We start from the raw sequence: 27629 nt of genomic DNA, 5'->3' as shown, positions 1-27629 counted from the left end.
ATAAACAGAATTTTATTGTAGTTCCTGTCTGTCTACAAATGGTTTTATGTTTAGAAGCTTACTTGTGATAGAAATACAAGGACTGATAAATGATTTTCCTAATTTTTAAATCTGATGACTTGGTAACTGCTTGTTCACTCAGAAATTATTTAGTGTTTGCCATGCATGTTTCTGCTTCCTGTGTGCAATTAAAATTGAACCGGAGGCAGTAAAGTATCTTTCTCTTTCCTGTTTTTCTTTAGGCATGTTTCATTTACTGATGTGAATTCAATAGCTCGTTATCTGGCTAGAGTTGCTGGTTCTGCTGGGTTGTATGGTTTGAACCTGTTGGAACACACTGAGGTGAGAAGAAATTGTGCCTCTCTTGGTTTTGGTTGGGGTGTTGTTTGTTTGTTTTTCCTTTCTTTTCCTTTTTCTTCTCTCTTTTTGCCTGTGATGAAAATGTTTGGGTTTTGTTTTGGTGTTGAGCGTCGGGTGGTGTTTTTTGAACTTGTGTTTGTTCTTCCACATTTTATTGTTAGACTGAGATTCTGACTAAGTTTTCTTAAGCTTACAAAGAAGAGTCATAAATCTGATCTTTGAATGGGTTGGTCTCTCCCACCCTTGTATCAGCATCTCCTAACATGAGGATTCACTCATACAAGATAATTCAGGTTGGGGTATGTTACCTGTAGTTTTCCATCTTTACTTCCCTCGGCTCTGTTGTCATCAATTGCTGCCTTGTAACACTTCAGTGTATCTCCAAGTAAAGTTGTGTTGCATTGAAATACAGAGTTAGTTTTTGCTGTATGTGTTGGACAAAAGCCAACCCTGATTTCATTCAGTGAAACATGGTGGAACATCGCCACATAGATGGACCTTGTGCCAAGTCGTGTATTCTGTAATGCTTCACTACTGGTGCCATGAGGGCAGGAGAATTTTTGTGCTGAAGAGGGAACTTTTTGGTCTTCTCTGCTTACACTGATTACAAAAGGTTATTAGGAACTGTGGATATGGTACAAAATGAAAGCCAGTTCTTCCTCAGCCTAGCTCAGAATAATCATACACTGAATTTTAAGCTGGTAGTTAAAATTAACAGATAAATCGAAATGTATTCCTCTGAAATTTGGAGAGGGACCAAAGGACTTGACTCAGCTCTTTTCTACAACTGCTTGAAGCTAGCGGTAGTCACACTTCAGCCCATAAAGCTAGTTTCATGAGAAGTGTTGTCTTAGTATATTGCTTGCATTGCATTTTAAAAGTTGTAGGTCTTGTAGCTATTTAAATTTTCTGACCAAACCTGTTGTTTAAGTTGAGTCCTGAGACCTCTGCAAACACAGTTTAAAGACTGGTATTTCTGGTAAAATATTTCCTTTTGCTTTTGTACCTTTCAAAATGTAAAGTTGTACTTGAAGAAGTGCAGTGACAGCTGCATTTGTGTTGCAAATACTTTGGAGTGTAACTGCAAGTGACTGAGCTGAATTCTGTGGTGCTGTAATTACATCTGTGCCTGCCACGTTGACTCGAACATTGGAAGGAGTCCCAGTGCAGTTTACAGAACACTTGCACATGAAATAGGGAGGGAGAGCTAGAATACACACTTGGTCTCTGGCAGGATTTAGGGATTCAGTTTATAGACAGAGCTATGTTATTAACCAAGGGACTGATTCTGATTTTGTTGTAGTTGTTTATGTACTAAGATACATTTCCCTTTATGGAAGAAGACTGTTTTGTGGGGGGAGGTAGAGAAATGTTTTGGGACAGGCATTTGATTCGCTTAAGCCTAAAAGAAGATGAGACACACAAGATAGGGACTGAGGGAAAGGTGTTACACTTACCCAGAAGCAATGGCAGGAAGATAAGTTAGGTAACAAATGTGTTATCTAAATAGTTGAAGGATAATGATTATGATTATGTACTATGTGTGATAAATAACTACCTAAAAACTGCTGACTATTTTTACCAGTGGGAATAGCTTAGCTGAAGTTGGTGTTTTCATGGGTTTGAATACATCCAGAAGGAAGAAATCAGCAATTTAGTGTGGTTCTGGGTGAATGTTTCAGTATATTTTATTTTAAATGTTCTTTAAGCATATATTATGATTTATCATCCAATATACTTAATGCTGATTTCCAGTTGATATTTTATATTGAGCTATTAAATGGATTGTATATTATTTAGGTTTTTTAACAGGCTTCTTTCTCATTCTTTTAGTAACTTTCACTGTCTTTTGTCCCTCAAAACTAGATTGACCATTGGCTGGAGTTTAGTGCTACAAAGTTATCTACAGCCAGCCAGTTTCTGTCAGCGGTCCAAGAGCTCAACCACTGCCTGTCTCTAAGAACATACTTGGTGGGAAACTCCCTGAGTCTCGCAGACTTGTGTGTCTGGGCTGTACTAAAAGGTATCAGTATATCACAGAATGGTAGGGGTTTGAAGGGACCTCTGCAAATGATCTATTCCACCCCCCTGCCAAGGCAGGTTTACCTAAAGAAAAGGTGACACAGGAACACATCCAGACAGGTTTTGAATGTCTCCACAGATGGATACTCTTATCACTTCTCCAGACAAGCAATCAGTGTATAACAGGAGTCTTGAAATTTCCTGTTTTAGTGGATCTTAGTAGCAACTCTTACCTGTATGTCAGGCCATATACTATTGTGTGTACTGCCTTGGCCTGTGAATCACTACTGACAGGAACAGTATAGCTTAAGAAACCCTAGATATTTTTTTTTCAGTAGTTGTTTTTAATTGGTTTACTCAGTGCAACTACCTAAAAGGAGGTTGTAGTGAGGTGGGGATGGGTCTCTTCTCCCTAGTATCAGGTGATAGGATGAGAGGAAATGGCCTGAAATCGTGCCAGGGGAGGTTTATATGGACATGGGGAGGAAAAGTTTCATTAGTGAAAGAGTAGTCAGGCTTTGGAATAGGTTGCCCAGGTGATGGACTCACCATTCCTGGAGGTGTTCACGAAACATTTTGGCATGGCGCTTTGTCATGGTGGTATTAGGTTGATGGTTGGACTCGGTATTAAAAGCCTCTTCCAACCAAAACAGTTCTATGATTCTGTATGTGGAAATAGAGATAGGAATTTTTTTCCCCCCACTGCTTTTCTGTTACCTGTAGAAGGGAGTTTCTGTTACCTGTTGCCTAAATATGAAAGTTTGCTGTGGCCCAAAATTTGTGTATGTGGACTTTTCCATGACATTATTGTAGTGAGGAGATTTCTTTGATGTTTAGCTTGCATTACCACAGGTGGTGTACAGAGGTGTACGTTATTCTGTGAAATACCATCCACAGGTTAAAAGAAGCTTTGATAATCTGTTTTAATGAGTTTAGTATTACATTTATATAGTATTACAAAGTATTATGCTCTCCTAGGTGTATCTGTAGTCGATAGGTGTCAATCTACCGTGCAGTACAACAAAACTCCTCCTGAAAGTAAAAGGCATATTCAAGATCAAAAGCTAATAGCTTTTTGTATTCTTTTCAAAGCTGCTTCTCTTGAGAGAAAGCTGAATGAAGTGGGTTTCTTTCATTTTTTTTTCCCTTTTCCCCATTAGAATCTCTCTAGTGAAGTTGTGTTCTTTGAAAATTAGATTGTGGGAATACAGCCTCTGGAAAATAAAATGCAGTATTGATATGTGCTTCACTCAAGAAAAAAGTTAAAATCATCAAATGTAAGCACACTAGAGGGATATCCTGTATTTCTGTCTTGAAAAAATAAGTTATTGACTTTAAAGGGAAGTGATACCAAAAAAATGAAATACATATTCCCTGTTCCCCCCCACACACCTTTTGCTTTGTGGAATCCAAGAAAGAATGAAGTATATTTTGGTTTTGCAGAGAGTTTATTTAATTTGCTTTTGAATTGCTCATGTCTCCATGACTAAAGGTCTTTTCTGAAGAGAGAATAACTTAAGTAGAGTTTGTTCAAAATGACAATAGTTTTTAGTCTTAAAAGTTGCTGTTGGTAATCATTCCATTTTCTCAGTTTGATAAACTTGAGAAATGATTTGTTTTCTAACAGATAGTAACGTATGGCAAGAGCAATTGGAACAAAACAAAGCTCCTGTCCATGCAAAGCGGTGGTATGGCTTTCTTGAGGTACAGCCTGCTTTTCAGTCAGTAGGAGCCAAGTGGCCTTCTGGTGCACCAAAAGTTAAAATGGTAAGATTTACCTGGACCATCTGAAAACAGCAGCTTTAGTTTTGTGAATACTCCATAAGGCAATTTCTTCTTAATTTTTTTAAAGTTAGAGAATTGAAAGTGATCAGCTGTACAATCAGTTAAGTTTTTGTAGACTCTTGTTTAAAGTTGTCACTTTCATGTTTAGAAAGGCATGAGTGGTGGAGTTCAGTGCTTAAATGGCATAGTGTAAAAATGGCACCTCTTAGCCACTATATCCAAAGAACAGTGTTTTCTAAAGAGAATCCTGACTTCCTGATAGATCTGGAAAGATTGCAGTCTTAGATTGATTGAACTTGTTGATTGCATTCAGAGTAGAATGACTAAGATATAATAACTTGGCTAGCAACTGTTTCCTTCTTTGGAATAAATAAGTACTATAGTGAGACTTTTAAGTCCTGAATCAAATTTGAAGACAGAATAGCTTGAAACTCCAGAGTTCATCTTGTTTTGATGTACTGCAAATAATGTGAAAGTTGTGAAGAGATGAATTTGGGATCCGCTGTCTGGACCAAATCTGGTTTGAGAGGAGACCTTGGTGCAGAAGCTGTTACCTAGAGTTTCATATTTGACTAATGCAATCTGTAATTATGTCTTTATCAATTTTTAAGGCAACAGAAAAGAAAGCAGATGTTGGGAAGTTTGTTGAGCTTCCTGGTGCAGAGATGGGAAAGGTCATTGTAAGGTTTCCTCCTGAAGCAAGTGGGTAAGAAACATAAATACTTTAAGAACATTCTCTTTGTGTTTTTTTCTTAAAAGAAAACAAAACAAAACGCCCTACCAGCTTTGGTGAGGATGTTAAAGTAGCTTAGCAGACAAGACTTTTAAGCCAAAAGGATAATTTAAAGCTTGGAATAGGGAAGTTAGTTGTCAGCAGGTGACACAGTGCTGTGCAGCATTGGGATGAGGAAAAACAGAAGGATGCCATTTGCATGGGTAATAGAGGTGAATGATGAGAGCTGGAATGTATAAGTACAGTCTTTATGAGGTGGGTAATAGGACTTGCAGTGCTTCTCAAGGAAGCTTAAGTTTGAGAAGGGAAGGTTGTATGAGACAACTTCTCTTCTGGAAACTTGACGCACTTGTGTAATGGAGGCCTTTGGCCCAGGAGTCCAGGCTGTATATAGTCCCAAAACACAAACTCAAAGATCACAAAGTGGAGGTGGGATGAGCCAGTTTAATAAATACAATTTTCAGCCTTTTTAGAATTGCCTGATGACCTATAGAATTTCTGTGATTGCATTTCTTCATTAAACTGGCTGTTCAGTGGCATGTGCTTCTTACTCTCTTAGTTCAGTATAAACTGGTGCTCAAATATTATATGTTTTATATTATGTGCATGTATGTGTATCACAAACTGTTCTTGTGTTACTTTGGTAGTTTTTAGTGTCTGAATTCTGGTGTTTTGCTTAAAACATTGTTCTTTAGGGACACTATTTTTAAATTTATTGGGGGGGGATTTATTTTCATTTTGTGGATTTGATTTTTTTAATATTTAGTTTAAATTGACTTTTTAGCTTACAGTAAAAATACACAGCAACCAATATTTCAGAAAATTCCACTCTTCTGAATGGGATAGGTTCAGATTATCTGCTAGCTACTACTGAGTATCATCAAAAGTTAGTCTATAAAACTGGAGATTCATAGATTCATAAAATGGTTTGGGTTGAAAGGGAGCTTAAAGATCATCTAGTTCCAGCCCTCCTGCTATAGGCAGGGGCACCTCCCACTAGGCCAGGTTGCTCAAGGCCTCATCCAACCTGGTCTTGATACTCTTCATTTAGAGATTTAGGTATTTTTAACTGATAAATGATAGAAAAAACATCATCTACTTTTATAAATGTACAACATTTCAACAAATACCCTGGCTTGGTTTTATTTATTAGACTTAAGTATTTTCATTTTCTCCTTCCCTCACAATGAACAAACATACGAAAAAACCCACACCCAGCAAAAAACCCTCAAGCAAAGCACACCAACCCACAAACCAAAACCAACCAACCCATCACACAACCTCTGGCTGAAGTATTGCTGGTGTATAGATTTACTTTTCATTTCCTTTTTAGGTATCTGCATATCGGTCATGCCAAAGCTGCCCTGCTGAATCAGCACTACCAAGTTAACTTTAAAGGAAAACTTATAATGAGGTTTGATGACACAAATCCAGAAAAAGAGAAAGAAGACTTTGAAAAGGTAGGGTAAGAGAGCAGGGAAAGCCAGTCACTGTATAGCTAATTGAAAGGTGACATGCACATCTGCTCTTGCACAGGGTTTTTTTTTTGCACTGTATTTTTATTATATCAGTCTTACACTTAAGTCTTATGCTTGGAAGACATTTCCATCAGTTTTTCCTTAAAAAGCTAAAAGTCCTTTTACTGGTAGCTTATTTCTTCCCTTTCTCCAACATTTATTTTGTAGCATGTAGATATGCCAATGCTTGCATTACACTGTTAGTTTCATTGTATAAGCACTGCTTTGTCCATAACAAGTAATTTTTTTCAGCTTTTATCTCTTTTTCTCATCTACCTCTCTCTTGAAGTTGTTTAAGTCTAATCTCATGTAATTGCAGAATGTGAATGAATGATAAGTGCCTGTCTCTCTTTTCTTTCATGCATATTGTCCTCATGACTTATACTTCCTGCACAGTGGAGCATTCAAAACACCACATCTGGCATAAAGAAGCTAGAGGTGTAAGAAAACTAGCTTTCCTGAATATTACAGTACACAATTTCACACTTTGCAGGTTATTCTTGAAGATGTTGCAATGCTGCACATCAAACCAGATCAATTTACATATACCTCAGATCACTTTGAAACAATAATGAAATATGCTGAGAAGCTTATTCAAGAAGGGAAGGCATATGTGGATGACACTCCTGCAGAGCAAATGAAGGCAGAGCGTGAGCAAAGAGTGGAATCTAAACACAGAAATAACTGTAAGATGCTTTAAGTTTTCATCTTGCTTTCTTATCTTTTTAATTTGGTAGCAAAACTTGGTTCTTATTAACAGAGATGGGTAGGGTGACTAATTGCCTATCCACAAGGTCCTTCTCCAAAAAGAGAAGGGTGGCATTGCAACCAGTACCAGAACAAGTGGACACAGTCTCAAGCGGCACCAGGGGAGGTTTAGACTGGATGTTAGGAAGAAATTCTTCATAGAGAGAGTGATTGCCTATTGGAATGGGCTGCCTGGGGAGGTGGCGAAGTCACCATCACTGGAGGTGTTTAGGAGGAGACTTGATGGGGTGCTTGGTGCCATGGTTTAGTTGGTTAGATGGTGTTGGATGATGGGTTGGAGGTGATGATCTTGAAGGTCTCTTCCAGCCTGGTTTATTCGATTTGATTCTATTCTAATTATTACTGCAGTAAGAAAACATAGCTCTGTATCAACTTCATAGTACCTTAGAAATGTATTGATTTTCATTGTTCCTAGGTGTTAATAAGAATCTGCAAATGTGGGAAGAAATGAAAAAGGGAACAGAATATGGACAAACTTGTTGTCTACGAGCAAAAATAGATATGAGTAGTAACAATGGATGTATGAGGGATCCGACTCTTTATCGTTGCAAAAACCAGCCTCACCCACGTACTGGAAATACCTACAAGTATGTCCACTTCTTCCTTGTGTGGCCTGTATTCTTCTGCTCTTTTCAGGGCATTTACCATTCCTTAGAAAACTTTTTCTGGTACTTGGAACCTGATAGCATTTTTCAGCTAAAATTTGTAATGAGTCTCTTAACTTTGTGAAACTTGTTCAGAAGATTTTTGCAACCTGTAAGTCAGGTGTGAACATGTCAGTTTTGGTCCATAAATATATTCTATGTCAGTGAAGAGCTTTGAGTCAAAATGTAATTTAAGACTTAATGGCTGTATCTTGGACAACAAAGATATTTGCTTTAACTCCTGTAGCTTGAACCAGAACCATGGTAACTTTACCTCGATACAGTTTTATATTGCTGCAAAACATCATTGCTCTACTTCCCTGAGTAGCTGCTTCCATTTTCACAACAGCTGCTGTCTTTGAGCAGAATGAAGAATGACTGCAATGAAGTAAGCCTACCCAATAGTTCAAGGCTGTGGTTCAGGGCTTGGTTGAAACCTCTCTTTGCAGCTATACCACTCACTTGTTGGAAACCTTGATTTACTGTGTCTATAACAGTAAAGCTATGTCTGTGGGTAGGGGGTTGTTCTTAAATACGAAGGTGTTGCACATTATTCAGTATTTAAGGGAAAACCCCTCTAAGTCAGCATTCAATATGTTTAAAAGGAACAGTAGCAGTGTAGGATTTTATTTTTTGTTTTAATACTAAGGCTATGATCAATTAATTTATCAAAGGCTTTGATTGTTTTAATCGTGCATTGTCCTCTGTATCTTTTCATGCACAATTTGTTGTGTGTGTGCTGTTTCAGTCTTCATCTGAGTGTTTTCAGGATGATAGATAGATAGGGAGGGGACAGCTTGTTGCTCTCTACAACTACCTAAACAGAGGTTGTAGTGAGGTGGGGTTCAGTCTTTTCTCCCCAGTATGAGAATGAGAGGAAATGACCTGATATTGTTCCAGGGTAAGATTGGATATTAGGACAAATTACTGAAAAGTCGGTCAGGCATTGGAATAGATTGCCCAGGGAGGTGGTGGAGTCTCTGCCTCTGGAGGTGTTCAAGAAATGTGTGGACTTGGCACTTCGGGACGTGGTTTGGTGGGCATGGTGGTCTTAGGCTGATGGTTGGACTCCACGATCTTAGAAGTCTTTTCCAACTGAAACAGCTCTGTGCTTATAAATATTTCTAATACATAAATGTAAGTGATGCTTAGTTAAAATGTTTATATGTGAGGAAAGAGTTTTGTTTATCTACCCTGCTAACTAACAGCTTTTATTCTCAGGGTTTATCCCACGTATGACTTTGCCTGCCCCATTGTTGACAGTATTGAAGGTGTCACACATGCACTGAGAACAACTGAATACCACGACAGAGATGAACAATTCTACTGGATCATTGAGGCACTGGGCATAAGGAAGCCCTATATATGGGAGTACAGCCGGCTAAACCTCAACAACACTGTGCTCTCCAAGAGAAAGCTTACGTGGTTTGTCAACGAAGGGCTTGTGGATGGATGGTATGTTGCATGCTTGTGCTTCAGCATTGTTCCTTAAGGTACTTGTGACTGATGTACCCATTCTGTTTTGGACAGTGCTTAGACATCAAAGCAGCATGAATGAATATTTAAACAATATTTAAGAGCAGCAATTAATTACAGTGGCTTCTGCATGTGCAATGTGTTGTTTACTGCTCTACAGTAGCTGTGTACATACATGTTCATATCCTGTAATAAACACAAGGTGGCTTATTTTTGGACTCTGGCTCTTGCTACTGGTGCTAATTGCACATTTTCCACTCTGAGTCATTGAATATGTTTCTGAGCAGTGCCAGAAGGGAGTGTGATTCTGGTCCTAGCCATCTAGTCTAATCTGGCCTACTTCCCTCCTGTCTGCCACCCCCCAACTCACCTTCTGTTGTTTTCTTTTTTCTTCATGTTAATTAGATTTCTATAGATAGTGCTTGGTGGCCTAGTACCCAAAGTGTTTTCCTAGAAAGTGCAGAAACACTTCTGCAAGTAATTTGAAGTCTAGAGAGGCTTCTTTGTTCATTCCAACAATGGAAGCTGTGGGAGCATACCATCTGAAGTCTTCTGCTCACAGTAGAGGATTCTGAAGAAATCCATGGATAGTGCTAAGTCAGACAACTGCTTGTTTTTCCTGAGCTGGTTTTAAGTGATTCTGTGCTCAGCCTATGGGAGTATTGTTTTACACAGGTTCCTAGGCTGCCTGGTTGTCTTGCTTAGGTGTGCAAGTATGGTGTGGTTTTTTTTGGTGTTTTTTTTTTAACCTCTTTCTTTTTTAGAGGTGTAGCTGGTCTTAGGATGACTTCTCCTTCCCTAAGCCTCCCTGTTATGTCCTTGGCAGGGTTTGATTTGTGTTCTCACAAAGACATATTTTACATTTCAGATGAGACCTTTTCAGTTGTTGCATAAGAGAATAAAATCACAGAATTCTATCACAGGTTACTGAGAGAGAGCATTATCACTGTCATTCAATTCTTTCTAGTTTCTCTTGAGCAAGGAAGTATCAGTCCCTGTTGTTCAAGGTTCCATTATGCAGGTGCCATTGAAATAATGCAATAGGGACATTACTTTTGCCTTGCCATTTTTTTGAGGAACAGGATTGAATAGGTGTAGGAAAAGAGCCACTTCATCATGAGATGACTTCCCTCCCTGGGTTGCAGTAGAAAAAAACCTGCACCATATGTCTTGTTTGGATAAGAGCTCAGTCTTCTCAGTTAGGTAATCTCATCTAGCAAAATACACTGAAGCTGTGCCCTTCATGTGTGGCACTACTAGTACAGTTTTTGATTAGGGTAACTAATAGATAGAACTTAGCATTGTGACATTGATGAAATACTGTCTTCTACTAGGGATGACCCACGATTTCCCACCGTGCGTGGTGTCCTAAGAAGAGGCATGACAGTTGAAGGGCTGAAACAGTTTATTGCTGCTCAGGTGAGTGTTCTCTTCTGATTCTTTGAATCTCACTTAGCAAGGACAAGTTTTTGTGAGGTTTCAGTTAAGATACTTGTCACTGGGAGGTTTCTTCTTTTGAAGGTTTGCTGCTTTCATGGTTACTGCTTCAACAGTATTGACACCTGTGAGCAGGTCCTGGCAAAATAGGGTAGTAGGTTTGTTACTCTAGAAAGTGTTTACATTGCAAGCTCAAGATGTCTTTCCAAACTGTTTTGATGAGGGTTTATAGTCTTTAAAGAACTTTGTTTCAAATGAGTCTAATAGCTAGGATATTTATGTTTATGTGTGCTTGTTTTTGCCTCCAGGGCTCCTCTCGATCTGTTGTGAATATGGAGTGGGATAAAATCTGGTCCTTTAACAAAAAGGTATGCCTGTACTTGAATTTGGTGCTGCTCTTGATACGCTCTTTCTGGGACATGTAGACAGTCCAGCCTTCATTGGAGTGCTTATGACAAGAAGTAGCAGTTGCAATCATTCGGCACACTTTCAGGAAAATGGAATGTCCCCCTCTTTCTAACCTGACCTAGTGCTAATCCTATTGATTCTCCTACGATACTGACATGCCTTACCTAGTAGTATGGGGAAAGATAATGATATTTGCTGTGAATCTGATATGAAAACTGCATTTCATTTTTCTGCTTTCAAGCTGCGAGCTATCTGTAAGAAGGTATTACTTAACGCTTTTTACCTTAGCATATAGCTTACAGTGCTGTAAGCATACATAGCATAAGCTATCATTTTGCAGCTTCATAGCACAGTCACATTTGCTTATATAACAGGAGCTCTACAAACCCACTGAACATGCATTATTCCTACTTTTTTAAAAGGCTACCCAGTTCTGGTTTGGCTTATTTACTGACATCAGCACAGACCTTACTCAATTTGATTTACCTTGGCTGCTTTTCCTTTCTGTGGCAAAAGAACTAATGCACTGACTATGTAGATACAGCCAGCACTGCTGATGTTTCTGACTCAACATCACATAAGGAATATTGCATCTTGACATGGTTAGTTGCTTTTTGGCAGCAAATGCTTGGACACTATAATAAGGCGAATTGTTACAATGCTGATTGCATATTTTGTGTGATTGTGGAAACACCTGTTATTTTGCATTGGGATTCCTGCTTGGTTTTGCTTAGATAATACTCAGATCTGTTCATTTTAAGTAGTTTTTGCTTGTTTGGCATGTATCTTTTTTTTTCCTTCCTTTTTTTTTTTTTTTCCCCCCCTCATGTATTTTGCATTTGGTCTGCTACATGCACAAAGGTTTATGAATTGGTTCTTTCTGTTGCTGCATAAATACATTTATTACTAAGAATTGGGGGCTGGGCAAAAAATCCACAGTGGATTGTCAGGACTTATTTTTTGAATTGACTTTGATTTTTCTTAGATTTCTCATTCAACATCTTGGACAGCACCTTACTATTAGCCAGTTTTATTTACATGTATCTGTGCAGTTAGCTTGCAGGCTACAATGTGAACAAACCCAGTTGGATGCATGTAGGTAGTTCTGAGCTCAAAGACTTCCTCAGGGTGAGAGCTCAGATTTTATGTATTATCCTGTCAGTATGCTACTGAGAGGTGCTACTCAACACCTCTGATATGAGGAAGGATTGTGAGTTTTAATGAGTAAGATAGAGAGCCTGGTAACAACACTGTAAAATGCACTCTAAAAATTTTGATATTAAGTCACATAATACACCTATATTTTGAGATACCTACACAAATCCTTTTATAAAGTGTCTCTAACCTTTAGGAGCCTGTCCTCAGTGGCAGGATTTATACATGTGCTACTTAATAGTATATCTTCATATCACCTTACTTCCTAATGTCAAGTAATTAGATGATAAATATTTTTTTTTTGCTCTAAAAGTGCCATTTAATTTTTTGCATGAGCAGAAATAAACTGAGGAGAAGTAACTTCACTTTATATTAATAATAGGAGGTGTTTTCCTTTGTGTTAGTTTTCAGTTAAACCACTAGACTGCTGGTACTCCTTTTGGACCTAGACAACTCTTTTACTTAAAATATGTTTTCAAGTACCTCTGAATAGTTTGACAAACCAGGATTTCAGGTTTGAAAAATGCTGTGCAAACAATGTATTAGCTGAGTTTGAAAATGGGCAATAAAAATGCAGAAAGAGATTTTAGTGGTACCTTTTTCTTGCTCAGCTCACCTTGTAGTAATCCTGATGGAGTCAGTGTTACAGTGTTGCCTTATTATAGTATCTAATGCGTCTGTATCAAAACTGCAGACTTCATTGGTGCTTCTCTATAGCCAGGCTTATCCCTGAATCTGCTGGAGTAGATGGCAAATGAGTATGGGAGCAGATGCTGCTGGAAAAGGAGCAAACTGCGCTGCTAAATTGTTGCTTTAAATTCAGCTACCCAGAAAGAAAGTGGTCTGGATGTAATAATCTATATGCATCATAAAACTATAAAAGTACACTTTTCTGTCTTGCCTAAGGTATTAGCTCATCATTTTAGTTATGTCTAGTGTCAGTAGTACACAAGCTGTAGTTTTTACTCAAAAGTATTTCAGTAACTATGGGGAATTGTGAATTATTGCCACTGTTTTCTCACTTTTTCTTCTTCTGTAGCTTTGGATTAAAGTAACATAAAGCAAATACAGAAAAATGCAGTAACACAAAGAATACCAGTTAATATTCCTTTTTGGTGGTGGTTATTTTATACAACATCTTATTTCTCTGTCAGTGTCATGTATTCATGGTCTACTCATTTGTTTTCTGTAGGTTATAGATCCAGTAGCACCTCGCTACACTGCATTGCTGAAAGATGCGGTGGTCCCAGTAAATATTCCCGAAGCTCAAGAGGAGATGAAGGAAGTGGCTAAACATCCAAAGGTTCTCACTTTACTCTCTTCATATTCTTGTATTGTAGATCAGTAAGGTTGGATGTACCAACAAGTCAGCAAGGAGAGTCCTCCTTTTAGCTTGCTCAGACAGCATGAGATAAAACCAAGGTGTAGCTTCTTTTCACAGAATTGTCTGAAACTGATCAACCACTGAATATGTTTATTTTTTGTGAGGAGGATGAGTGAAACTGCTTTTGTAAAGAAGCAGAATGCATGTAGACAGTGCATTGAAAGGCCTCTGGGAGTTTTTAGAAGAGGTGATATGTTACAAGTACAGCTTAGACTATTTTAGCTATTTTTTGATACTACCTTTCACAGAGAAGTTAAAGTAGAATATTTTATTCAAGCTTTGTGGGTATAATACAATACATATTGCTTATCCAGAAAGTGGGGAATCCAAGAGATGTTTATATATTTACAGTTAGTTAGAGAAGTGATATTAACCTGTTAATTCTACCAGTCTCTGGATTTTTTAATATGACTTCTAAATTCAGATAGCAAAGAGTTATCAAGAGTTAAGAACTTGCTGATTTGATATGCTGTTAGTATCCAGTAAATAAAATAATATCCCTTAAGAAAGGGAATGGGCTACTGATACAATTCACTTCTGTCACTACAATTACAATTTTGAGTATGGCATCTCAGACTCTAATTAAGCTTCATAGAAATCATCCCTTAGATACCACATTATACTGTGTGAAGCAAATATTGGTGAGGATTTGCTTCACTTGTTTTTATATTGTTGCTGTGAGCATTCCTGTAATCCTTTCTTGTAACTGAGAGGTGGATGTCTGGTTTGCTCTCATAACCTGGCAGATGAACAAAGAAATGAATTTTGAATCAGTTGTAACTCTCCAAGGGTCATAAAGTCTGAAGTCTTAAGTTTGGTCAGATGCAAGCCAGAGTATTAAAACTAAACATGTTGCTTCCACTATATGATGAAATACATACTGACCAGAAGGAATAAATTTCTAAGTCCTGATCAGCTGAAAAAGTCTGAACTCCCAGCTGTCTGCCTTATTTTTAAAAGAAGCTTCATATTTTCAGATTAAGCACAGGGGGAAAAAAACAAAACTGAGAGTTAGAATAGAATAGAATAGAATTAACCAGGTTGGAAGAGACCTTCGAGATCATCATGTCCAACTTGCATAGCAAAATAGAACCTTGAGAAAAACTTACCTTTATTTTTTGTACCTGTAAGACCTTAAAGATACATGGGCCTTAATGAAACAGGATATGCCATGAATTGAGTTTGAGCTAGTATTTGCTAGAAGACAGGATTTTTGGGGGGAGTGTACTAGCAGAGGAATGCATGCACCACTTGTGAATGAGAAACGTGAGAGAGCTGTGGAAGCGTACTGTAGCTTCCTGCTACTGATAGTGTCCATATTCTATTTTCATGTATTCTCTAACTTAAGCAGTGTTTTGGTACTGCATTAACTTTAATCAGCTTGTATAAACGCAATCTCTCCTTTGAAATCAAAATCCTTTTTCACAGAATGCTGATGTTGGCTTGAAACCTGTGTGGTATGGCTCCAGAGTCCTGATCGATGGTGCAGATGCAGAGACCCTGACTGAGGGAGAGGTGGTTACATTCATAAATTGGGGCAATATTGTCATCACCAAGTTAAGCAGGTAACATGTTTACTGGAGATAAAAGAAGTTTTTGCTCTTTAGCTTTTTGTTGATTTTTCTTTTAATAGGTTGCCTGTAACACTGAAATATTACTGGTTGTCCATATATGTTTATTCTATGATTTTATGTATGAATATCTCCTTTGAAAGGTGCCACAAAACTGCATTTCAGCATAGAGCACGTTTTACTCTAGATTCAGGTCTGAAATTGCCAGTCAATCTTGATACTACATGTCCTTCTCATCCAGTGTTCTCCATGTTTCTATGGTAATATTTCCACTGTGAAACAGATTTTTCAAACAAACAAAAAAAAAAAACAACAAAACAACCCCCCAACCAAAACAATAGTAACAAAAACCTCAACAAAACCACAAACAAAACCAAAAACCCAAACCCACCTGGATTTTTTTCAGCTTTCACTCTGGAATGACTACTGTTCTTTTGTTAATACTAAAAAGCCAAACCTATCACAGCTTCAGTCACAGAACTGTTGAGGTAGGGAAGGAGACTATTAATGTCATCATCATGTTTTTGAAGAGGTTGTGTTGAGACATGGGCAGATGGGATGAGCTTGGATAGAGAATCTGAAAATGTAGAGGGTTTTTTTTTCCATGTTCTTTACTGTCTGTTGATATTAAATCAAAGGGGAAGTCAGGTAGTGATAGGACTAGGGGGAATGGAATGAAGGTGGAGGTGGGGAGATTCAGGCTGGACACGAGGAGGAAGTTCTTCACCATGAGAGTGGTGAAGCCCTGGAATGGGTTGTCCAGGGAGGTGGTTGGGGCGCCATCCGTGGAGGTGTTTAAGCCCAGGCTGGATGAGGCTCTGGCCAGCCTGATCTAGTGTGGGGTGTCCCTGCCCATGGCAGGGGAGTTGGAACTAGATGATCCTTGTGGTCCCTTCCAACCCTGACTGATACTATGAACAGGAGTGAATATAATCTTTCATTTCCTATGTCTGCTGCCTTTCAGAAATGATCTCTGAACACTTGGGGTTTTTTCAGTGAATCTATTGATAATTTGTAGCGTAAAATGAGAACTAATGATTTTAAGCTTTACTTTTGTAATTTGTGCTTTCTTGTAGAAATGCCAGTGGGAAGATTGTGTCCATCGATGCCAAGTTGAACTTAGACAATAAGGACTTCAAAAAAACTACTAAGATCACTTGGTTAGCAGAAACTCCACGTGCACCACTCATCCCAACTGTCTGTGTTAATTATGAGCATCTGATTACTAAGCCAGTTCTAGGTAAAGATGAAGACTTCAAGCAATATATCAACCAAAATAGCAAGGTAAGCCAGCTTTTTGTCCCCTTCATTCTACAGTGCTTAATGTTTGGCTTCGAGGGTTTTTTTTGGCCATCATTATTTCTAGTTCCTTTGTTGTTTTAATTTGAAGGTCTCGTTTGTCAAATGAGCAAATAATGTGCTGCTGGTGTTTCTGTGTTTTCTACTTAATCTCTCCTTTCAAAACTGAAAATGGACTTGTGATTTTTCTCTGATGTCACCTGGCTTTTACACATGTGGGACCAGTAGTTCGAGGTTTGTCTTGATAGATTTTTATGATCTCCCATCTTCTTGCTACTGCTTATTCTGCTGCTGCTGGAATTAAGTAACATTTGACAACTTCTAAAATAAGAAAATCGCCACTATCCTTCTACAGCTGTACTGCATTTCATACTATTTCTTGTGCTCTGTTAGATTTAGACTGATTTCTTCTAACACTTTCAGCAAGAAGAACTGATGTTAGGTGATCCGTGCCTTAGGGACTTAAAAAAAGGGGACATCATCCAGCTTCAGAGGAGAGGATTTTATATTTGTGATCAGCCCTATGAGCCAGTGAGGTAAGCTGCCTAAGAACGTTGTGGCTTCACAGAGTTGGTCATAGCTTCCTCTGTTCTAATGTTTTCACATGGGTATTGTCAAGAAGGATGTTAACCTGAAAGTGTTTCCCCTTTAACCATGACCTTTCTGTGGAATATTTCTGTGTACTGGCATGGCTTTTGACTTGTATATTCCCATCTCTTCATACTGTCTAAGCCAAGTACACTTTTTACAAGGGCTTGTTGTGATAGGACAAGAGGGAATGGATTTAAGTTGGAGAGGGTAGATTTAGACTGGATATTAGAAAGAAATTCTTTATAGTGAGGGTGGTGAGACACTGGAACAGGATGCCCAGAGAGGTTGTGGATGCCCACTCCATGAAAGGTGTTCAAGGTCAGGCTAGATGAGGCCTTGAGCAACCTGATCTAGTGGGAGGTGTCTCTGCCCCCCATGGGGGAGTGGGTTTGGAACTAAATGACAGTGAAGGTCCCTTCCAACCTAACCCCTTCTATGTTACTTTTTGACACATGCTGGCTAACTTGGATTTAGTAAAGAGACTTGGTTCCTTTATAATTCTAGGTGTGTACATTAAGACACAGTCTCAAGCTGCACCAGGAGAAGTTTAGGCTCGAGGTGAGGAGAAAGCTCTTTACAGAAAGAGTGATTGGCCATTGGAATGGGCTGCCCAGGGAGGTGGTGAAGTCACCATCCCTGGAGGTGTTCATAAAAGGATTGCACGTGGCACTTGGAGCCATGGTTTAGTTGTCAGGAGGTGTTACCTATTAGGTAATAGGTTGGACCTGATGATCTCGGGTCTTTTCCAAACTGGTTGATTCTGTGAAGAAACAGTGTTACAGAATGAGACAGACATTTGCCCAATGAGAGTGTTCACATATTACTTAATTGTAGCAGTCCTTTAGCAAGTTACCAAACAACTAAATTACAGTGCATTTCAACATAATATTGTAACAGAAAGAAAACTTGTATCTAACAAGAATCAATGCAGATCTCCAGTTATGTAAACTTGAGTCACTACAGCTGAGTACAAAGACAAACTTGCAGTTGTGCAAGACTGTCTTCTGGAAAGGCTATTATCTTTTTTTCAGTGAATTCTTCATGTGTCTCTTATACTTACTCTATTGTTGTGTCTTCTGTAAATCTTGTTGTATAGTCCTTACAGCTGTAAAGATGCCCCATGCATTTTGATTTACATCCCTGACGGGCATACTAAGGAAATGCCAACATCTGGGTCAAAAGAGAAGACCAAAGCTGAAACTGCAAAGAAAGAGGTAAGTTTGTGTTTTGTAAAAGCGATACAAAATGTATTACTATACAAGATTATCATGCCAAACACTTGCCTTTTTTCTTTTCTTCCTTTTTTGCCTTCATTTTAAAGGCTAGTTCATCTGTAAAAGGAAAATCTTCTTCAGTTGTTAGTGATACCTCAGCTCCAACTTGTACTCCATCTGAAGGTCACCTGGTGATTTACAACAAGGTGTCCGCACAGGGTGATATAGTCAGAGACTTGAAAGCTAAGAAGGCACCAAAGGAAGATATTGATAAGGCTGTGAAACAGTTGCTGGCCTTGAAAGCAGAATACAAAGAGAAGACAGGCCAGGAATATAAGCCTGGAAATCCTCCAGTATCTGTAACTGAACAATCTTCAAAGCTTCAGATGTCTGGGACCCTAGACAGCAGAGCTCTGTATGATAAAGTAGCAGAGCAAGGAGAAGTGGTCCGAAAACTGAAAGCTGAGAAAGCACCTAAGGTGGGTGATCGAAACTAATGAATTTTATGTTTGGATTTGCATAGCCCATTGTCCTTTCTCTGGAGGTGCACGAGTCCTTATGGATTTCAATAGTGGTGATCTTTTGGGCTGCACTCTGTTCTGTCAAGGCTTGTGTTCTCCAGTATTTATCTTCTAGCTTTGTGTGACGAAGCTTGTGTTAATATTCAGAAAGATGCAAGTGAAGTCTTACATTTTTTAGACTGCTGTTCTGAAATCAAGACAGGATTCACTCCAAAGTTAGGTTTCCAGATCTGCTTCTTGGTGTTAAAATGTCCTGCAGTATTCATTTATTTACCTAAGCATGGTCAATTATATGACTCCCTAAAATTGACTTGCTGCTATTTAGACCTTAAACCAGAACCAAAACAAGACACCAAAAGCAGAAAGTAAAGATCCAGGTGCTACAGATGTTTTTGGAAACATCTTCCTGTCTGTAACTGAGCACAGAAAACATAGCTACTGGTAACTGTGTTCTTTCCATTCTTTTCAATGCAGAGCAAGAAATGGTAGAAAATAATACACTTTGGTTAAATACTGTTCATAGTAGTATCTTTATTTGGACCATAAATCTAAATAAATGGGAAGATCTAGACTAATATATTGTGATCGTTTTACTTAGGACTATTAGGGCTGTAATTGTAACTTAACAGGAGTTACCTTTGTTAAAGTAGGAAACTAGTAGAGAAAGCTGCTTTGAGCAGCTCTCCTAAATAGTTAAGAAAATGGAAAAGGTGTGCATAAACTCCAGGTCTTTACATGAGAATATTTAAGGTGCATTTGAAAGTCATATTTCTCCATATCTTTGTTCCTCTTTTTCTGCTCTTTCCTTTCTCTTTCAGGATAAGATAGGTGCTGCTGTGGAAGTCCTTCTAGCCCTAAAGGCAGAATATAAACAACAGACAGGCCAGGAGTACAAACCTGGAAGCCCACCTGTGGCCCTTGTGCCTCCTCAATCTTCTGTTTCTGTTCTTCCATCCCCATGTCCAGTAGACAACAAATCTCTCTACAGCAAAGTAGCTGAGCAAGGCGAAATGGTCCGCAGGCTTAAATCGGAGAAGGCTTCAAAGGTGTATTATCAGTGAATACTTCTGAGCAGAACGATATTTTCACTGCAGACTCAAAGCTAACTAAAAGTTTTGTGGAACTTGAGGAGCAAAATATCAGCAAATGCTTTCCAATTTCATAAAGTGCTTTCCCCAGTTCTCTTCAGCTGATGATATGGCTGACTTCGAGTCCCATGATAGGGCATGGAAAACCTGGAAAAGAAATAAAAATGTTCTTTTATAGTGATACAACATAAATGAAGCAGAATGTAAGCAGTAACTTGAAAAAAGGGCTGTAACTTGAGAGCTAGAATGGCAATAATAAACCTGGTAGTAGTTTGATAGCAGCCAGGGAACCTGTCTTTATTCAGATTCTGCGTATTTGCTGCCCTTCTCCAGTGTACAAAGTCGCAGGCTGCTGGAGGGAACTAAGTCACCCAAATGGAAAGAAATCATCCCTTGCATGTACTACCTAATTCAGTCCTTTGATGTGCAACTTGTAGGTATTCTGGTTAAAAATCTTTACCACAGAACTCAATCACAAGGTACACTAACAAATTAGCTCTAGAAGTTTTGTTGCAGCAGCTATGTTAGTGCCATTCTAGTAAAGATTATGTTATCTTAGCTATTGTGTTGCATCTCTGTTAATTCTCTCTTTATCTGCAACTGCTGTTTTTCCCTCTCTTGCTTCAGGAACAAATAGATGAGGCTGTGAAAATTCTTTTAAATCTAAAAGCAGAATATAAACAAAAGACAGGTCAAGAGTACAAGCCTGGAAATCCACCTTCAGCTCCTGCTTGTGTATTTCCTACTACACTTCCATCTTCCGGATGCTGCAATAACTTGGCACCCTGTAGCTTAGTGGATGGCAAAGCACTTTATGATAATGTAGCTGAACAAGGGGAAGTGGTACGCAGACTCAAAGCAGAGAAAGCCTCCAAGGTATAATAGTAAATAGAGAGTAAGCAATTGTAATTCTTACTGCATTTTGCCACTGGGGGGAAACCTTTCACCAAGCAATTTATCAAACTCCCTTTTGTCTGGGTCATAGCTTAGCCATCAAACTCTCATGGTCCGATAATGGCCCACAAGGGGACTCTGATGCTGGATACTTTCTTGACTTTGAGATGTAAATTCTGAAATCAGCTGGTGTAGAAAGTCAACCTTAACATCTCACATCTAGATGAATGGGCACAAGCAGGGTAGATGTCAAACCCGCAGAAGTTAATGACATATTTTACTTTTTCTTGATGTATGTGGGCCAAGTGAAGATAGAAGTATCTAATGTGCCACAACAACAGCAGGAGTTTTCAAAACTTGGCAAATTCAGTTCCAATTGTAGAAGAGAACAGGAGACAAACCTCTGTGTTTTCAGCAGCTGCTTTTTTTCCCTGCCTATATTTCTACTTTGCAGAACTGTTTTTGCTGTTGAGTTGGGTTTTGGATTTATTTTTTTAAAAAAGCTCTTTTCTTAAACTGATTTTTCCAGTGTAGGATGTGCTGCAGCTATTAACAGGTTATAGGTGGCCAAGTGGGCTAGGGAAACATTCTGGCACAATGTGACAGCTCTCAGACATACACTTGTTGCTTGGAGATGAGCTATTACTTGAATCCCTCCCTGATGATGAAGCACTGTTTGTTGCTAGATGGAAATGTTATTTTCTTAGCCTGAAAATCAATGTTTCTTTAATTCTTACTAGTATATCTTGCTATTTTTCCTCTATAGGATGAAATAGATGAAGCAGTAAAACTCCTTCTTTCTCTAAAAGCTGACTACAAGGAAAAGACTGGGCAGGACTACAAGCCAGGACATCCACCAGCAGCTCAAGGTGCTTTGCCTCAGGCATCAAACACAGTATCCAGTGGTCCAGAGACACCTGAAGCCAAAGCTCTGTTTAGCAAGGTGGCTCTTCAAGGAGATGAAGTCAGGAGACTGAAGTCAGAAAAAGCAGAAAAGGTAAAAACACTGTAGTATAAAAATGTAATATATGAATTTAACCATCTGTGGGAATTAGAAATGTACGTCTAGAACAGGCAACATTTGAATTCCAAGATCTGAAATGTACTGAAAATTATTCCTGTCAGATATGGTCCTTAAAATATTAATTTAAGTATTGGGTTTTGCAGACAGTGAGGTTTTTTTAATCCCCCAGCACTGTGTGGATGTCCACAATGCCATACATAGATCCTTTATTTAGTTAGTTTTCTAGAGTAATTTTATGCCTGTCATTTCTGTCTACATTTGCCTTTTATTTTTTTGTTGGTTTTCAAGGAAAAGATAGATGCAGCTGTAAAAGAACTTCTTCAGTTGAAGGCCCAGTATAAGTCTGTTGCAGGAGTTGAATATAAACCAATTACTGCTAGTGGTGCTGATGACAAAGACAAGAAGAAGAAAGAGAAAGACAACAAGTCTGAAAAGCAGAGTAAGCAACAGAAGCAAAATGATGGCCCAAAGAAAGACTCTTTGCAAGGACAGAGTGGTAATGAGCTCTCCTCAAGTGGATCAGGAGAGGGTCAAGGCCCTAAGAAACAAACCAGGTAATCTATTTGCTAGAAACCTCAACTGTTTACCCCTATTCAGATTTAGAATTCTAGAGGCTGCTCACTCCACTTGAAGGGGGTGGGCTTTTACAAAACCAGCTGTGTTCATTTCCATATTTAGGATCAAGCCAAAAGCAAGTTACCAAAGTCCTTGTCCTAGCTGTTGTACCTCAGCACCTTAACTGAGGAAAATGCCTGGTAGCCTGTAGAAAGCATGTATCAGTGTGCACACTGTCACTGTTACTGAGAACTTGCTACACCAAGATTTTTCTCAACTAGCTTCTGTAGATACGCTGCTGTATCTTGTTCAGCATAAACCCCAAAACACCTTATGCTTATTTCATTGTACCAGGGTTTCCAAAAATACCGAGTACCCTGAGAAACATATAGCCCAATCCAGAGGAAGGCACTAATGTTGTTGATGGGGGAACTCTTAACTCATAATTGCTGTGCATCCCCTGACTTAGAGACATCACCTTTACCTGGAGACAGAGATGTGGTTATTTTTGTACAAAAATTATGCCAGAAAAAAAAACCATTAAATAATTTTTCATCCTTAAAACCTCTCTGTTTGTAGACATCATAAAAAACCAAACAAACCCAAAAAAACCACCAAAAACATGGCTTTTGTCTACTGACATGTGAATCTTCTTTAGAACCTGGTTATCTTTGTTTTGATGGTATGGTCAGGTTTCTGTCCTGACTGATGTGACTGCCATGCCTTGACCAATGTGACATCCATCACATAGATGGTGAATTCAAGTTGCATTTCTTTCCTGAAGTTGTAGCCACTGGCTGCATAAGAAACTCTTAAAATAAAGAATAAAGCAGCTTAGACACAGGACTGGTTAATCTTAGATTATTTCTGGATTGTTTTTAATGCATCATTTTGTGATTCTTTGATGCAGCCATGGTGAGGATTAGAAGTTTTCAGAGTAAAAAATAAATGAAGCTGGTTTTATGAAATACTTTCTTTAGTCAAAGTAAGGAAATGCTAGCAATATGAACTGAGCTGTGAGAAAAAAAAATATGGCAATTAGCTTTATGAATTAAAATCAAAAGATTCTGTTCCACATCCCTCTTATTTCTCCCTCTTCTCCCTTCCCCTCCAAGAGAAAAAACAAACTTAAAAAAAAAGGTTAAGATAAATTCCACTGTTAAAGCTGTACAGGACAAATTTGTTTCTTTTATCACACCATAGGCTGGGTCTAGAAGCTAAAAAAGAAGAAAATCTTGCAGACTGGTTCTCTCAGGTAAGTTTGAATTGAAAAAAATTGCTTCATTCTTTTGTAAATCAAAATCTGATTGGGTTTTATATCTTGTGTTTCTGTTTGGGGGGTTTAGATTACAAAGCAAAGTACTTGCTCTTGTCTGTTTCTTGCATGACTATCATGGTCTTTAATAGAAGTGCCTGGTTTGAAGAGGAAGCTGTAAAAGAAATGATTACCAACCATTGTGCCTCTCCCTATATATATATATGGATATATAACCTTACTACTTGATATATGAATTCCTCTTACTACTTCATATATGAATTTCTCTTTCATTAAGAATGAAAAACTTCAGTGAAGTGACAGGAATTTCACAAGCTCCGTAGTTTTCTTTCACTTCAAGATGATATGTAACAGCAGTTAGTGTCTGTTGATTCTGAATGAGTTTGCTGGCTCATGAGGCTCAAAGCAACCAGAGCAGAGATGATTGTTTAGATTAGCCCATTTATGAAAGATCATAAATAGGTATCAGTGGTGTACTTTGCCTCTCAGTGGTGTGATTTTTTTTGCCTCTCAGTGGTGTGATTTTTTTTTGCCTATACCTGAAGGAACAGAAATCTCTTCTGACATGAGCTAGAGATTTCTTGCAAAAGTGCAGTTTGTTGCTTCCTCAGAATTAGCTTCTGTCTCTTAATTGGATTTGCAAAATTTAGTTTGAGTTGGGTTATGTTTTTCAGTTCTATTATTGAACTTAATGTTTCTGCTTAACTTTCTCTGATTTGTAGGTAACAAAAGCAATCTCAAAGCATATCTTTATTAACTTTTTGAGCATAAACTTTTAAGTCTTTAAATCACTTCCCTCATCCTGCTGGTCACACTGCATCAAAAGAAGTGTGACCAGCAGGATGAGGGAAGTGATTCTTGCCCTGTATTCTGCTCTCATGAGACCCCCACCTGGAATACTATGTCTAGTTCTGGTGCCCCCAGCATTAGAAGGACATTGAACTGCTGGAGTGTGTCTAGCAGAGGGCCATAAAGATGGTCTGAGGGCTGGAGCACCACCCTTATGGGGACAGGCTGTGAGAGAGGTGGGGCAGTTCAACCTGGAGAAGAGCAGGCTCCAGAGGAATGTTATAGCAGCCTTCCAGTATCTGAAGGGAACCTACAAGATAGCTGGGGTGGAGCTTTTTACAAGGGCTTGTAGTGGTAGGACAAGGGAGTACAGAATTAAACTGAAAGAGGGTAGATTTAGATTGGATATTAGGAAGGAACTCTTTACAATGAACGTGGTCTGACACTGGAACAAGTTGTCCAGGAAGGTTATGGATGCCCACTCCATGAAGGTGTTCAAGGCCAGGCTGAATGAGGCCTGGAGCAACCTGGTCTAGTGGAAGGCGTCCCTGCCCCTGGCAGAGGGATTGGAACTAAATGATCCTTAAGGTCTCTTCCAACCAGAAACATCCTGTGATTATGTGAATCCATAAATAGGAGACTGTTTTTTGAATTGCATGCCACATGCTTGAATTACTGAATATTGTCTACATATGAAATTGAAACTTAAGTATCTAAATAATCTTTTGAAAAGGTGATCACAAAATCTGAGATGATTGAATACTACGACGTGAGTGGCTGTTATGTTCTTCGTCCTTGGGCATATGCTATTTGGGAAGCTATCAAGGACTTCTTCGATGCAGAGATCAAGAAACTTGGAGTGGAAAACTGTTACTTCCCCATGTTTGTGTCTCAGGCTGCCCTAGAGAAAGAGAAGACCCATATTGCTGACTTTGCTCCTGAGGTACACGTCAAAATTTTGTTCTAATTTGAGTACAAAGCCACCACTCACTTACTCTGTGGCTGAATATGAAAGTAAGGTTTATTCAACCTTTTGTTTGCCTTTTTAACTTTGTTGTCAATTTAATTTATTTTTTCCTTCCTTTAGGTTGCTTGGGTCACAAAATCTGGCAAAACAGATCTGGCTGAACCGATTGCTATACGTCCCACAAGTGAAACCGGTAGGCCTCACTTCATCCAGTTTGGCTGTAGAGAAAAGAGTTACCAGTGTAGTGGAGCTGACAGACAAGAATCCCCTTTAATAAGTGGAAACCTATTTCTTAGAATGTTTTCTATAACCCTTGGTCAAAATGTCCTGCTGCTTATGGCAAACATCACAGCACTGTATATTCCATTGCATGGACTCTTCTAGAAAATGTAAACTCTAGGAGTTTTTCCATTAATACCCTGAAGACTGACTTGCTCCAACTGGAAAAAAAACAAAACCATTTGGTTGTTTATATTGTTTATAAGATTTCTTCAACTCACAATTCCCTTTTTCCATGTACTCTGACTATAGCTGTGAAGCTATCTTAATAAAATTCCCTCTGAGTAATTTCAACATTTTAAGACCTCTAAAGCTGGATGACTTTTTAATTGAGTAATGTATGGCATAGCATCCTGAAATCTTGTGGTCAGTGAATCTCTGTTTGTGAACCTAGTTGTATTTGCATTCTCCAAGCAAGTGACTCAAACATTAGTGTCATTAGGTAATAAGCTTTGGATTGTACTTTGACCAGCATTAGGCAAGGTATTTTGCAGAGACACAGGATGAAGTGAAAGTATTCCTTTCAGTGCAAATGTTATGTGTGAAGACAAAAATCTGTGTTTTAAGAAGAATTAAACATAAACACATAGTTCTCACCACAGAGAATGTAAGCTTAATACATAGCAAAAAGATAGGCTTGGTATAAACTGGCTGTATTGTGCAGAGACCCAAAGCTGCTTTCTTTTTACAGTTATGTATCCTGTCTATGCAAAGTGGGTGCAGTCACACAGGGATCTACCTATCAAGCTTAATCAGTGGTGCAATGTTGTGGTATGTGTATACATTTCCGAGCAACTCTTGGATCCTAAGTGCAGTGTAGGACAAATATTTTGTGTGGACGTGGCATGATGTCACTGATCACAGCACATGTTGCACAGCAAAAGTACAAATGCTCTTTCTGTTACATGGTTTTCTCATCCTTTTTTAGTAAAACACACTTTATGAACATGTGGTGATGTATGGTGTTGGGTTGGAAGGGAGCCTCAAAGGTCATCTTGTCCAACACCACTGCAGTGAGCAAGGACGCATCCAGCCAGATCTAATTGGAGGTGTCACTGCAGGTGGGTTGGACAAGATGACCTTTGAAAGTCCCTTCCAACCCAATGCAATCTGTGAATCTCAGCACATATTTCACAGCAAAAGTATAAATGTGGTTTCTGTGATTTGTTTTTCTCACTGTTTTTAGTAAGACACTGTCCTAGTTTAGAGCAGGACATATTGCTCTAGTGCTCCAAAAGGGACAAAAGGATAATGCTCACACAAATGGATTGGATAGTCATGGAAAGTTTAAATGGAAAAGCAATTCATAAGTGCTACAAAAAATACAAAGAATAGTGGTGAGCATAGCAGAGTCCTTTTACACCAACTAAAAGCCCAATGCTTCCCTTCTTCCTGCCTGGGGTTCACCCAAAACCCCAGGGCTCTTTCTTCCCCGCCCATTGCTAGGCTGGTTTCAGGCTGGCCAGGCCTGAAATGCTCCCCCTGCTTCCTCTCTTTTTGCTGTGGCATTAGGCCTAATTCCCCCACATTGCTAGGCTGGTTTTAGGCTGACCAAGCCTGAACTACCCCCACTTTTTACCCTGGCATTAGGCATAAAGAGGCCAAGATTGCGCAGGGGAAAAAAAAGTTGCCCAGGCCAAAGAGGCCTCTGGTACTCCCCCATCACTACCAGAAAGAGAGAGAAATCTCTCTCCCACAGGAGCAGAGAGGGAGGAAAGAGAAAGACAGTAACTTTGCAGTCAGATTTATAAGGGTGCAGGATTTATGGGGAGAAACACACTATTTTCTGTGTCCACCCACTGGGCTGGACACTCTAGACACTGGAGGTCTCAACTCTGTGGCTTCTTTCTGGAGGCACCCAGCCTAAGCGGC

General features: G+C 38.9%; 1 protein-coding gene across 1 annotated transcript in view; it reads left to right on the top strand.

The window, feature by feature from the left end:
* EPRS1 (glutamyl-prolyl-tRNA synthetase 1) overlaps window positions 1-27629 on the top strand; it is a 46847-nt gene that overhangs the window by 7827 nt on the left and 11391 nt on the right. The window contains exons 3-24 of the mRNA XM_009900073.2: window positions 243-342; window positions 2227-2383; window positions 4010-4149; window positions 4779-4873; window positions 6234-6360; window positions 6911-7103; window positions 7601-7772; window positions 9051-9284; window positions 10640-10724; window positions 11051-11110; window positions 13498-13608; window positions 15118-15254; window positions 16337-16544; window positions 16983-17095; window positions 18247-18364; window positions 18472-18843; window positions 21634-21864; window positions 22180-22445; window positions 23650-23701; window positions 25245-25454; window positions 25599-25671; window positions 26449-26528. Of these exons, the coding sequence (XP_009898375.2) occupies window positions 243-342; window positions 2227-2383; window positions 4010-4149; window positions 4779-4873; window positions 6234-6360; window positions 6911-7103; window positions 7601-7772; window positions 9051-9284; window positions 10640-10724; window positions 11051-11110; window positions 13498-13608; window positions 15118-15254; window positions 16337-16544; window positions 16983-17095; window positions 18247-18364; window positions 18472-18843; window positions 21634-21864; window positions 22180-22445; window positions 23650-23701; window positions 25245-25454; window positions 25599-25671; window positions 26449-26528 (3334 nt within the window). The remainder of the gene's footprint in view (window positions 1-242; window positions 343-2226; window positions 2384-4009; window positions 4150-4778; window positions 4874-6233; window positions 6361-6910; window positions 7104-7600; window positions 7773-9050; window positions 9285-10639; window positions 10725-11050; window positions 11111-13497; window positions 13609-15117; window positions 15255-16336; window positions 16545-16982; window positions 17096-18246; window positions 18365-18471; window positions 18844-21633; window positions 21865-22179; window positions 22446-23649; window positions 23702-25244; window positions 25455-25598; window positions 25672-26448; window positions 26529-27629) is intronic.

This window comes from Dryobates pubescens, chromosome 2 (assembly GCF_014839835.1).
Source record: "Dryobates pubescens isolate bDryPub1 chromosome 2, bDryPub1.pri, whole genome shotgun sequence".
Lineage (NCBI taxonomy): Eukaryota > Metazoa > Chordata > Aves > Piciformes > Picidae > Dryobates > Dryobates pubescens.
The sequence above is the reverse complement of the archived record's forward strand: the minus strand, read 5'-3'. Positions and strand labels throughout refer to the sequence as shown.